General features: G+C 42.4%; 1 protein-coding gene across 2 annotated transcripts; it reads right to left on the reverse strand.

Moving 5' to 3' along the window:
• Positions 1–4,410: 4,410 nt before the first annotated feature.
• On the reverse strand, positions 4,411–13,292 carry csnk2b (casein kinase 2, beta polypeptide). Of its 2 annotated transcripts, none has more exons than XM_069681719.1 (7): positions 13,238–13,292; positions 12,524–12,605; positions 11,406–11,508; positions 10,813–10,928; positions 10,369–10,444; positions 9,125–9,314; positions 4,411–7,317 (listed from the first exon to the last, which is right to left on the reverse strand). In XM_069681719.1, the coding sequence occupies exons 2-7, from the start codon at positions 12,593–12,595 to the stop codon at positions 7,227–7,229; spliced, it is 648 nt and encodes a 215-aa protein (XP_069537820.1). In that variant the 5' UTR covers positions 12,596–12,605; positions 13,238–13,292; the 3' UTR covers positions 4,411–7,226. The 2 variants fall into 2 exon arrangements, with proteins under 2 accessions (XP_069537820.1, XP_069537819.1); XM_069681718.1 differs by having other exon boundaries at positions 13,178–13,275.
• Positions 13,293–14,351: the final 1,059 nt, after the last annotated feature.

Below are 14,351 nucleotides of genomic sequence, written 5' to 3' on the forward strand. Positions count from 1 at the left end.
GTGGTATTTTTACATTTCTTTTACATGATAAGAGTTATGGCCACCAGGAGGCTTTCTTCTTGACTTTTAGTGACCTTGTAAAGACTACTAAAATGCTTGATGTGAAGCTACTTTGTAAAACATTGGTTTGTATATTAACAGTTGAAAAATCTCTTAATATTTTGCATGCATACTGGAAAATGTTGCAAGTAACCTCTAATTGGTTTGTTTTCCCAGGCTGAAGTCCGTATTCATAAACAGTAACTTTGACTGATGAATGTCTGATTGAGGACCAAAACATCTTCAATAAAGTGAGTGGAGGGGACGGAAGCCCGAAGCGGACATGCATCCATACATTTTATTTACTCCATTTCCTGTGATATCGAGTCATTTCCGGTTGTTTTCTCGAGATCTCGATCACTTGCTCCGCCGTAACGTCAGATGATTATAACTCGTATCCCCAGAGAAAACAAACAGGAAAAGAGGCTTCACTTACCTCATTAGTGTGGGCAATGGCAGCACAGCATGTCCTGGTCTGTAACAGCGCAGTGACCAGACTGTTGTGATTTTTTTTGGATCATCTTAGAAGTCTAGAGCTCGAGAAAACAACAGAAATTAGTCGTGGGAAAATTGAGTAAATAAAATGCATGGATGCATGCCAACTTAGGGCTTCCGTAGTTTTGTACCCAATTTGCAAGATTACAAAAAATATTACAATATAACCCCTCTCACTCTTAATTACACAGGCACGTAACGGATCGTAAAAATATCAAGCTTGAGATATTATGTCAAATTTATCGCAGCCTGTGACATTTTTAAACGTCTACATGAGGACAAAAACGACCCTGCAAGTTCCCACACTGTGCATGAACATAAAGCTGCACACTTGCACACAGTTTAGTGACGATGATTTTGGGGGTAGAAGTGACAAAATTTGTATCTTCATCAGTATTTGTGTCAATTTTAGGTGTGATGTTGTGAAACTGAAAAGAGAAGCCCAAAGAATCTCAAAGGTACAATATTTGAATAAATGTAAATGTGGGTCAAAGATAATAAGGAAATGCATTTCTGGTTTACAGTGTTTATTCTGCTCTGATGCTGACTGCTCGATTGTCCACGGTCTTACACTGAACAAATACAGCCATGCACCATGCCATTAGTGCCACACCAGGTTGGTAACAGATGAAGAGATTAAAATGATGCTGTGATTTAGTTTGAGTAGTGTCGTTAGAAAAGCGTGACAGTGACAGACACAGATCTGTCACTAGTATAAATGTGAGTGTGAAACAGTTGTTACTGTTTGTTATCAGGTGACTCAATCGTCCAGGGCAAAAGAGACTCTCTTGCGTGTTGTGAAAACCCAAACTGAGGAAGGGAGGCGTCTGCAGACCTTTCCTCCCATTCTGAGCGTGATAAAAAGAGACGTGGTGAAAAAAACATTTCTCCTCTCAGTGAGAGACTTTGGATTCGAGTCACATTTTCTTACATGAGCAAGCCTGGTCTCGCCCAGAGTTTGTCCCTCAGCATTTCTCTGAGTGTGTATTTGTTTGTCTCTGAGTGTTTGCAAGCAGCCTCATAAAGAGGTGACTGACAAGTGGAATCATGTGTGAAGTGGTTACTAAGATTTTCAGTTTGTTTTTGCACATCGGTCAGAAAAGATGTTTTTGTTGGGGTGGTGGGAATGTTTGCTGTCTCTGTGTGAGCTGTTTAATCATTATCTCTGTGTGTGAGCTTAAAAAGGGGCTGCATTCGCTTCCTGCTGAAGGGGGGGGAAAGGTTATGAAATGGCATCGTCAGAGTCATCGTTTTGAAATAGTTTGCAGAGAGGGAGTCTGTTTGGGCCCGGTGAAATGCCTCTATTGTCTTGCCCACAGATCCTCTGAGTTTCTCAACTCTGGTTGCCTGGAAAAGAGGGCGTGTCAGAGGAGCCGAGCCAAGCTAATCCTTGTTCCTGAAGTCAGAACAATAACAGAAAAGTCACTAGGAAAATCCAAATAGTGGGAAAGAGGATGAGCAGAGAACAAAATCAGGATAGTTTAAACATTACGACAGCGCCTAGGAAGGGATTATTGTTTTAAAGATTTAAGGTGGATCTTTTTAAAGTGAAAAACTGATCAATTCAAAGTGATCTAAATCAATTTCATACTTCTTCAGCTCAATTACATTTAGAAGACAGATAATCAGTTAAACAGATCATCTTTGTGTAGTCCAGGGATTCAGCTGATTGAAGTACATCTTAGTCTGGTTGTTTTGTAAGTCATGATGGCGGCAAAGCCTTACACAGAAACACTCCACAGAGCTGGACTCACTGCTGACAGTGGCAGAGAGAGAGAGAGAGAGAAGGACCCTGGATAAACACCCACCACTCTCTGCTCAGCGCGTTCACCACACAGAGGAGCAGCAGCAGCGGCAGACTGCTGACCCAGACTGCGCAGCTCCTCTCGGTGATGGCCGGGGGGAACAAACAACAAACTAAAAGCAGCCATTGCACACACGGATCGTATACCCTCTTTCCCACCCGGAAAGACCCGCTAATATTACCTTACAACAGCATTACAACATTAGCTTATTTGGTTATAAGCATGCACATTTGCATCCGACTGTTTGCACTAACTCTGCTCATCCCGGTCCTGTGCCTTTTCGTGTTTCTTGTATGCTACCTGCTGGGATCAATAAATTACCTATCCATCTATTTCTCCATCTGTCCACCAGAATGTGGTGAAAAAGATTTAGTCAGGGAGTTGATACAAGACAATTTATGATAAAAAAATATATTGCAGAAAAGTAAAGAGTCCACGCTTGCAGCTAAACTCTCTGAAGAGATCGAGAGAATGCAAGACTCCAGGTGAAGGCCTCCACATCCACGCATCTTGAGTGTGTGCAATCATGCTGCAGGGATCATTCTCTGCAGGGTCAAATTCAGGCGGGAAATAGAGGGAAAATTCTAAGCCAAAGCTGCACAGGAGCGGCTTCAACAGAACCAGTGTTTTTTCCTTGCAGTGGGCGAGTCCAGTCAAGCCGGAGTCCAGATCCTAACACAATCAAGAGTTTGTGGAAACCCGACGAAGAATGGGAGGAAGCTGAGAGTCCAGATGTGCAACGTCGATTGAGAGCTTTCAGCGCAGACGCAGGCTGGAACTGCTCCTAAGGTGCATTTAACAAATAAAACCTGGAGGGAGGGACGGTTCTTTATTTAGGCTTTACTGCTTTTATGTTGTCAGCAAAAACAAGAAAACTTCTAAAAGAGACTTTTTGTTGTCAGTTAAGGAGGCAAAACTGCTATCTATCAACAAAGCAGAGACTACAGCATCACATGTGAGGGTAAAGCCCCTAAGAACACATTTTCAATTAACTATTTTGGGTGTGGTCTAAGTCTCTGTGGCGGGCATATTTCCGAGTTGAATCTGCTTAGAGAGGAATCCCGAAAGAAATCTGCGGGAGAAAAATGGTGCAACATGTCCTCAGGGTGTGGCAGAGCAGAGGCTGATCGTTTCACATGACTGCAGTATGAGCACCGACACGATTACTGCTCTGTAAACAGATTCAGACGTGCTTTGTTGCAACATTTAAGGTTCGTCTATCAGGCCCGAACAATTTCATTATTCACTGCAAGAAAGGAAGAGTGTGGATGTTAGGAGGCTTTTACGAAGCGTTTAAAAACCAAGTCTTTAAACTTAAAAGGAGCTGCTGAAATAATCTGGGAGGAGGCCGAGGAGCAGGGCTGGTCCTGAGCTGCGGTTTGAGGTTATCCTGAGTCATGAAGGAACCTCCTCCTCTGCTCCCTCTGGAAAAACTGACAGGGTACGGCCACATGAAGACGACTCAGCCCCGCCAGTCACTCCGCCAAAGACAGCTGCCGTGCGGAGAAGCAAAACAGCTTTTATGACTCATATATGAAGAAGGCATACCACTATGTTTGTGTCTGAAGGTGTTTTCAGTGCTTCATGACTTAAATCGAATCGAGGGGCATATTTTCAAAATAAAAGTTCCTGATTTGTAATTTCCATTCTGCCTTTTTTTCCATGTATCAAAAGGCTCAGTTAGATTTGATTACATCAGCCTGACTGAGGTCTTATGATCATGTCAATTCTGTTAACACACTTTGTTTGTTCTGTGTGTTTGTGCGTGTACAATGCTGTTACTCAGAGTCATGTGAAATGTCCCTGCCGCCACACCCAGAAGCCTTGACAACCATCTCGGCCTCCGTCACCACAGGAAGTCCTCCAACAGAGATAAAGAATCATGTGCACCGAGAATTAAGGACAAATTTAGTACAGTGCTTTTTATAATCTGTTACGTCGTTTCTTATCCTAGATTTCTGCAAATTGTGCCCAAGAGATCTTTTAAAGTAGGAAGTAAAGCTCTCTACTGACACCGAGTGGCAGGAGGGCAGCACTGCAGGCTGAAAGGCAATAACAAGGACAAAAGAAGTATGAAAAGAAAATAGAAGTTTATTGAGAATTCTGAATCCTGCTCACCCTTCCACAGTAGCAGAAAGACGACAACAACACGGACAAACATTAGTTAAAATCTGGACACATAAATACCTTTTCTCTTGTATCATGAAATCCAAAAAAAACAACCTGTTCCAGTCACACTAAAGTAAACAGGGGAGGGGCGTGGAGGTAGGGCGACTGTCTTATCTGCCCCACAGAACAGAAAGCGGCTGGTGGTCTGTCTGTCTCTAAACGTGAACATAAATAATGAGACTGTGCTGTGGAGAGACACCAGGAGGATCAGTGCAGTGGTGGAGTGAGCCGAAGGATTCAGATTGTCTAAATTCCTCTTTCTCTGAGTCTCCTCCTCGAATCTTTACGGGAATAGTTTGACATCTGGGGAAGTGTTTGCTTTCAGGCAGAGAGACAGGTGAGAAGACTGAAACCACTCGTATATCTGTAGGTCAAATGTCACAAAAGCGGTCAGTTAGCTTAGCTTAGCTTAGCAGACCCCGAAAGAGTGGGAAACCGCCAGCCTGGCTCGTAGCGATGAAGACGGCCAACCAAGACACCTAAAGCTCACTGAGGAACATGTTGTATCTTGTTTGTTTAAGACATAAAAACGCTTGAGAAATGAGTTTGTTCAGGTTGATTATGTGCCAAACTATTCCTCAGCTGGGATGAGCAACTTCCTGAAGTCACTACTGGTTGCCTAGTAACTGCAAAACGGGTTATATTGGCTCCTTAAGATGGCCATTTTTTACATTTTTGTAAGGACAACCAGCAGCTTTTCATCTCACATATACAACATTGTTTACTTAATCTTTAAAAAGACTGTCGAGTAAAAACAACATCGTGATGGTTACGAGCCGGACTATGTCTTGGATTGGACAAGGACACAGGACAGGTTGCCTATCAACTGCTAACAGGCGTGCAACTCCCCCCTCGTGCGCACCTTGTTAAATATACAAATTACGGCTTAGGAGTAGTTCGGCGCATAACATGGAAAAACAGATTTTTACATATTTTGTTAATTGTACAAACTAACAAAAACATAACACTTGTTGCACGTATGAGGACTTTTCTACCCCCAGACAGCGCTAGGCTAGCTGCTATACAATGTTTGTCCTTTATGCTAAGGGAGCTAAATGGCTACACAACCGGCTGCGTCATGAATGTTCACATACTTGTCTCTGCACTACGCGTGTTACTGGAGGACACCTCTAGAGGGCAGAGCTCAGGCTGTATGAAACTACTGTATGTGCGGGATGTAAACAACAGACATGGAGACACACGAGGAGGTTACTACGATGCTAATTCTGAGATCACGGCAGAATAAGTGTGTGTGGTGGACAGAGCGCACCGTCTGCATCTTCCCCACTTTTCCAACATGTTCCTCCGTGCGCGGACGAAACGGTCTCGAACTTGTTTCCATTTAGATTTGCAGGTTTCCACGTCGACTTCTAAAATGACCGTTTGTGTCTCCAGCTGTTTTGACAGGCATGTTTGTCGCTGTGTAGCGGAAATAACACATCGTACAGATGTAGATAATTGCAGACTTGATCGATCAGCTCTTCTTCAAAACCTTCTGCTGAGTTGAACCTGTCACATCCCCTCTGTAGCTACACTGCCCCTACTGTTCATGTGCATACTGCATCTCGCTGACGCGCGGCAGCCATCGTGTGTACACGTAGTAAAAGCAAGTATATCTCCAGCTTTACGGTTATCGTAGTGTGTGACCCGTCTTCTCATTTGTTCTCATTCTCATTGTTTCCCAAGACGCCAAACTATAACTTTAAGAAGGATTAAGCTATTGGGGCAGGGAGGTAACAATTCAAACGCAGGTGCAGCAAGGAGGGGGCGGGGCGTCTCAGAAAAACGTAGACCGTGTTATATTCTCACTTGGGTACCGATACAGAGAGTCGTTTGACACACGCACAAACAGCTGGAGAAATGACACAGGCTGATTACAATTGTCTGAACGAATCAGGAAATTCACGTTAGTTTCATCTACTTCTACTTCTCCTCCTCTACCAGCAGAAAGAAAGAAAGAAATGCTTGTGCCTCTTGAAAAAAAAAAAACAATCTGTGTTTTCTTTGAATCTTAAGGCAAATTCAACAGAATGCTTTGTGCAACAAAAAACACAAAACATCAGACAAACCAAGAAAAATTGTGATACGGAAAAACAAAAAATCCACCGCCACCGTCCAGACTGTCTCTGCGGGTGCCAGCCTGAGTGTACATGCACTGAGGGGGGGATAATGGGCTTTCAATGACGGAGGGTTTACCACCACCGTTTACCAAACCGTGCCAAATACAGAACAAACAACAGAGCCAGAGAAAAGACTGACTCAGCCATTCTTCAGCTTTTCAGTCCAACTAACTTTTTCTGCTGGGAAAAGTTCCCCGTCGTGCCACTGACTGAGTAATTTTCTCATCAGTGTGCTCGTAATGAGAGCGAAGCAGCGCTGAGCCTCCTCTGATCTCACCTCCTGTTTTTGGCACTGATGAGTTTGGTAAGGTACGTGCATGGAGTCCCGAGTGTGTGTCTGCGTTGATCTGTTTTATGTGTGTGTGTTTGCGATTAAGATCATGGCTGTGCGTCTTCTTTTATGTCTCTCTCACACTCAAAAATCCTTACACTTTTTCATTTGCCCTAGTCTAAACCAAAATAATACAGTCTTCAGGTTGGGGAGGGGGCATCTGAAAAGCTTTGTAAAGTGCAGGTGACCCCTCCCCTTCTTATCATAATTCTTTCCTCTCCCTCTCTCTACGAATCTTCCTCCTCCTCCTCCTCAGTCCTGGACGCTCTAGCGGATGGCCTTGACGGGGCTCTTGAAGCTGGAGGCGGCTTGCAGCTGCAGCTGGTAGGCCATGGGGTGGATCTTGAACCCGTACAGCCTGGAGAGAAGCAGAAGAAAGTGATCTGTGTGAGACTTTCTCTTGGTCACGGTTTAAGTAACCGAGACTACAAATATGAACTTCAAATAAAATCGACAGGACGCAACACAAACAAGCGTGCTCAAAATTGATGAGGGCGTTCACGTTATCATCAGTGGTGAGTTTGCTTTTAGGGAGAGAACGATGTGTGATTTCAGGACCTCACTGTTTCCCGTCACGCCTTATTGACTGTGACACACACGCGGCTGTTAACAGACGTCACGGAAAAGGATGCGGATGAAATTTGTTTTAAATGTCCTAAAGTCAGATTGGTCAGGCGTGTATATTTATCTGTGACTATTACGTGTTCAATTACATCACAAGGTGTGATAAAATTAATGTGACTCATCCACATGACACGTGAGAGTTTTAGGTGTTTTCTGAGTCGCTTTGGTTGGTTGTATCGAGTTGCTGTGATACGTTCAGTTCAATACCTGTACACCTCGGATTGACAGTTGGACTCTATTGTGTTTGTCCTGCTCCTTCTCGACTGTACTTTAAAAGCTTGGTAAGAAGTGAAAGGGAGGAGTGCAACATTTTTCAACTCTCTGCAACCAGAAAAAAAATCGATTTTTCCGATTCGAATCAATTCTCATTTGAATGACCCAATAATTGATCGATAAATCCCGAGATCGATCTTTTAAAAATATGTATAAAAATGTGTCTGATCACTCAGGTTTCTGAGCGCTCCTGAACACATCACAACTCAGTGCATCCCCTGGACACACGGCAGTGAGGGAGACATGCCCGGACTTGTTTACTGCTATTGATACATCAGTGATCGCTGACGGACTCTTTCTATCGCGTGTGCTTCCATGAATATGTAAGTTCGTTTTGCACTGATGTTTATGTTACTCTCTGTTAGCGTCGGCTTTGGCCGCGAGTGTATTTTCAGCATGTTGTTATACAGTATGCCTTTCCCCATAACTCTAACTCTCTTGTGGTTTTGTTCTTCGCGCTGTGAGATCTTATGGCCAAATCTCACGCAAGTTGACCCCAGTTCGTTTAATCAAAACCATGAGCCAGATAAAAACTGGAAAAAGAGTTCATAAGCTGTCTAATTCATAAAATTGTTAATATTGTGTTCACTGCTGTTTGTCATGTTAAATAAAAAGTACATGATGTAACTTCTTTGGGGTCAATTCTTATTGGAAACATAAAACATTCAGGAATTGAATCAGGACCCTGTGAATCGAATCAAATCAAGAAATCTTTATCGATACCCAGCCCTATAGACAAATGTGCAGCAGTCGGCGCAGAATGGATGTTGAATTTGGTATCCAACATTTCTTCAGCAATTAAAACACAATCTTATTATTCCCTTAGGCCCCGATCAGACAGACTTTGAAAAGCGAGGCGCACTGCACTGCCTTTTTTGTTGAAGCCTACAGTTAAAACAAGAGCAGCTCGCTGCGCCTTTTTTCTGTTGTTAAGGCAACCATCATTAGCTGTCATTAACCTCAACGATGTTTTGTAAAATGACAGAAGACACGCCTCTCCTTTCATCCGATTGGACAATGACAAAATGACATGACGTTGGGCGCTTTTTTCAACTCGAGGTGCTCAGAGATTTTCCTCAAAATCACGAGGTGCACAGAGCAGAAAAACACGAGGTGCTCTGCAACGCAAAAGCAGCGCACAAAAAGCGTCCCTCTCATTGAAAACAAGCCGCTCCCAGCTGCTAAAATGCACTCTGTCTGATCGGGCACTTATGCAACAGGTGGAGATACATTTTTGCTACAGTTAAAACACTGTATGTCGTACTCACCTTGGGACAAACTGGTTGGCGGGCCTCTTGGGCCTGTACTCAGGGTGAACCATGAAGAGCATGTGAGGGAAGCCAGTGCCAAAGTAGGCTCCATCTGTGTGGTGGTGCCTGGAGGACTTGGGTGTGTAGACGTCCATACATTTGGGACAGTACAGCTTCACCATGGCCTCTCCGGGGATGTCTGACAGACCTGTAAACAAAGAGGTAGTTTAGATAGAAACTAACTGCACCTTAGATAGACACTGAAACACAGCTAGTAAAGTACAAACACAGGTATCTTCACTCTGCATCAACTGTGTTAGCTCTAATTAAAGCATTTTCCTAACGTGAAAAATATTGTGCTATAGCCTTCAAGACTTTGTTCGAACCCTTCGTTAAAGTTGAAATCGTGAAGATTTCAGTTTCGTTCTCGTTGGCGATATACGGTAATTGCCGGAGCGCACTTTCCAGATATCCAGACAGTGCTGCATGTGTGACGTCCACGGTTGGCTCTGGTTGTAACTCATGATTTTCCTCGCTGACGGTCGCTTTCCTTTTTAGACTGTTTGCTTCATCTGAGCGTCCAATTTGTTTCTTTTTCTTTGGATTTCCACTTATTTTTGAAGTTGTATCTGTAGTCATCGATCTTTTCTTTGTTTGTTCAGCCACAGTAAATTACTGTTTACTCGCAACACTTGCAGAGACAGGAAAAGCAGCCGCTTAGCTCCGCCTACCCTCTCTGGCAGACCAACCACTGCTGGCTGATGGAAAACGTATCACTAACTGGGCACTGCTTGGGATTTCTTCCACGACACCCAGTCTGTAACAGATATTTGACAGCCATGGACAGACTGTAGATAATCCTTATATAACTCTTTTAACGGTTACATGCAACAAACTTTCTACAAAATGAAATCATTGAAGACCTCACACACATAAACCAGAACATAGCACTTGTTTTTTTGGTCTTCAGACCACTCAAAGCGCTTTTACTCTCCATGTCACATTCACCATTTCACACACAAATACACACAGACTATTCAAAGTGCCAATCTCCTATTAGGCAGATGGCTCTTCCTTTGGGAGCAATGTGAGGTTCAGTGTCTTGCCCACGGACACTTCGGGGAACGAACCCCGACACGACCACTGAGCCACAGGCGCCCCACATAAATATTTATCATCCACATTGAGCTGTTTTTTTTTTAGTCTTGTGCTAAATTTACGTTTACACTGGTTTGCATTTAAGCGTTCATGTTTTTACTCACCGATAGGAAGCATAGGCTGATTCTCACAATAGACACGAGGGCAGTAGCCGAAATCTCCCTGTTGATATTTCTCCAACTGCAAGTTAGAAATCAGGAAGTTAAAGACTTTAATGACAGGAAGCATCAACCATCTTCTTCTTCTTATTTCACAAATGAATCTTGTTCAAATAGGATCATCACAAGTTATATGCGATACTGGACAAAAATGGCCACCGACCACAGAGGTTTGTCGGGACTTTTCAACTGAATATATCTTCTAAAGTAAGGCAGAGTCAGTGATCTGTAGAAAAGTATAATACTGCATTATCATCCCCTCCACAGAAGCAGCGTTAGGACTGACATGTTGTAAATAATTCTCCCGCCCATCAAGAACAGAGTAATGGAAACACAGCTTCTCTAATACAGACAGGGGTGGTGGATTCTGCTGATGCAGCAGGCGCCTACCATCTGTGCGATGCCTCTGTTAGTGAGGATGTAGCGCGCGTGGATGAGGCCGTACAGCATCTCGGCTGCCTGCTCGATCAGGTCGCTCTGGTTGGGATTGTCCTCAAGCTCCTCATCTGAAGACGGAAAGGGGAACAGAGAAGATTGTTGGTGTGCTTTTATTGAGACGGTTTACAGAGATGAAAAAGTGTTTTGAGAGAGAAAAACAGGAAAGACCAAAAGTCCAACAGAGAGAGCGTTCTTCGCTGCTGCTTTGAAAGGACATAAACTAAAGACAAAAGATCTAAAGGAGCCCGAGCTAAACAGACTTAAACAAAAGAAAGCTAAGATCAAATGTTCCCTCTCAACTGAATTGTTTCATGATGTGCAGAGGACTCATCATGACAGATTAAAAGAGCAGCTCAGTCACGAATAGCTGAGTTCTCTTACCGCTTGATATCTGTTACACATGTCAGCTTGTAAAAACAGGGGTAGATCAACACTCAAGATTCAAAGCCGTGTAAGGCTCCTTCTGCTCTTGCTTTTGATGGTATCCTCTGTTTCAACCAGTAAAAGCAATGTATTTTTAACATTGTTGAAATGTATGTACAGACCTGGTTCTAGGTCTAGGATCATGTCGAGGGCCTGGCGGTAGTGAGGAACCTGCTCATTGAGCCCCGTCAGGTTGAACTTGTCCTGGATGTAGTCTTCATCCACCTTTAGTTGGAGAAATGTTATGGTGAAAGAGATTAATCTACAAGAAGTAAGCGTGGCATGTACATGAGAGGATAGATTCACATTTATTTAATGTATTAGTCGCTGTAATCTTTCCTCCTGCATGTACTGGCAGTGAATGGTTTCCTTCCAAATGTGGTATCATTGTAAAAGACAGGGTTCAAAATCCACAGTTACTGAGCTTAAAGGTATAATCTCGAAGATTGTCTTGTAAATAAATGTCTGTTAAGTCACTATCTATCGCCGGATGAGACAACACAATGGTGATTGAGCCTATGGCCCACTGATGAAAGCCTTTGCAGTATATAGAAGAATTATGATCTGGGTGTCTGTGGCGAAGTTCGCGGAAAAGAAAACGGAAGCGGCGCCCAGTTAGTGACGTGTTTTCCATCAAACAGCAGTGGCTGGTCGATGACTACAGATACAACTTCAAAAATAAGGGAAAATCTAAAGTTAAAGAAACTAATTTGACGCTCAGATGAAGGCAAACAGTCTTAAAAGGTAAACAACCATCAGCAAGGAAAATAAAGAGTTACAACCGTGAGAAAGGGAGGCAACCGTGGACGTCTGTTTAAGTTGGGAAGTTTACTCCCATAATTACTGTTTAAGGCCAAAGGTGACTCTAAAGAGAACGCAACTGAAACCTTCGAGATTACACCTTTAGAGAACTAATGCAGAGACAAATAACTATAACAACAGCATTCAAGGTACATATCGGCATGCAAGTATTTTTTCACGTGTTTCTAACAAACAAGTCATCAGAGCATGAAAACGTAAATACAGTCTCACTGGATAGTAAGAAAAATGCCAAGCGAATTACAGGTTGGATAAACAATGTCAAGCAAAGGTAAAGTCACAAAGAGGTTATGCCTTTTTTGAGATTAGTTTATAATCTTTATCAGGACTAGAGCTGGCCGTGTCCCTGTTTGTGCACGTCAATATGGAGGGTTAAACAACAAATAATCACACAGATTTGACAGAGAGTTGGATCACTCACCTCACAGAAAAATTCATTCCCCCTCAGTCCACAGAACCAGGAGATCCATGACACTTCCTCTGAACTGCTCATCTCTGAAGACCTTTTAAAAGAGGGACGAAAATACTCAGTTATGGTCCAGAAATAACGAGCTCTATAACCCCTGAATTGAGACCCTCTGACAATATAATAACTTCTACTGCCAAATTAATAGCTTAAAGTAGTGATATGTTTTTCTCAGACCTTTCTCAATATAAGGTTTTGTCCAAACAGAATACTGTGAGAGTAATAAGTCGTATAAAATCAAAGCTCAAGACTGATGAAGCAATGCTAACTAGATAGCTAGCTAGCGTTACTTTCCCACCGCTTTTAATTTTAGTATAAAATTGCCGTTTAATCATAGCTCCGCTCTCTTTATTCCGTCAAAAACATATTTTTCTAGTAATATATCCAACCTTGAATAAATGAGGTGGTCATAAACGACGACAAATTATAAATATTGCAGACGTTAGCTAGCTAAGCTAAGAGCGGCTAGCGGCTAAACCCAAACTGAAATACAATATGGCGCATCGTTGGAAAACAGGCCTCGTGACAACGACTAGCTGTTTTGGAGCTTTCTTTGCCTGTATATTTACGCGTCTCAACACTGGTACGTGCTTGATTCTGCTAACTTACCCAGCTTTCAACTTTTATTATCGTGAAAATTCCGACAGGACAAAAATTTAGCTATCTCACCGGTGTAAATAAGATGGACACCACCTCCCAGTTCACCCTCTAGGTTACGTTCTTCCTCTTCCTCCCGGGGCTCGTATACGGCAGCGTGAAGAGTGATGACGCAGTGCTGCCGCCTTCTGTTTACTTTAAGTATTACACATTCTATAAAATCTAACTTTAAATACTGTCTTGCATTTTCTACTGCCAAAGGATGGCACAATTTAACCAAATGATATTAACACCTTACCTTACTGTGTGTGTAATACGATGCAACTTTATTTTATTGTTTTTACTAGTTTAAGGTTTTATCTATTCTACTTTAGTATCCTTTCATTAATATTAGAATACAAAAAATTGTATCATGGTCCTCTAAGTCCCTTTTCACATGACACATTCCCTAGATTTGATCTGGTATTTCATTTGACAAACCATACTACACCTAAAAATTGACACACCAGTTCCAGATACTCTCTTTCATCTATCTAGATATCAAGCACAATCAGAAAGAATGTACTGATATCATGATAGAAGCCTTATTTTTGAAGGTGACATACCTTAAATGCATATTATATTTTCCTTTATGTAACCATTATTTACTCCATAATTGAAAGGTGGATCTCTCAAAGCATTTGGCTGACTCACTGCAACATACTGCAGCTTTTAATCAAATTTTGATTTTGTATTATGTATGATGCACTGTGGTACTGTGGTCGACAGAATTGTATTAACTTGGGAAATAAATGTCTAGACAAAGCTGGATAGATTCTTTTCAGCGAGAATCAAGCTGAAAGAAGCAAGCCAGGTCGGAGTGATAATAGTTCCATCCTTTCGATTTTCCTGGCAAAACCGTCTTCAGTAATAAGACAGGAATCAGTCGTGAGGCTGTTTAAGAGAACAGAGAAAGACAGGGACATTCTCGTCTTTCAAGTTACATAACAATCCTTCATTGGCAAAAGAAAGCAATTAGTTCACGTAAATGTATTCACATTATGGCTGCCTAAAGCTAGCTTACTGGTATAGTTTACTGACAGAACTACAGTAAGCAAACCATCATGATCAGTTACACATATGCTTGTTCAAAAAAAAAAAAAAAATCCACTTCAACTCCCAGAAAAGAACGAGACACGGCGATGAC

Source organism: Semicossyphus pulcher, unplaced genomic scaffold, assembly GCF_022749685.1.
Source record: "Semicossyphus pulcher isolate SPU_LCO1_2020_fin unplaced genomic scaffold, fSemPul1.0.p SCAF_5, whole genome shotgun sequence".
Taxonomy (NCBI): Eukaryota; Metazoa; Chordata; class Actinopteri; order Labriformes; family Labridae; genus Semicossyphus; species Semicossyphus pulcher.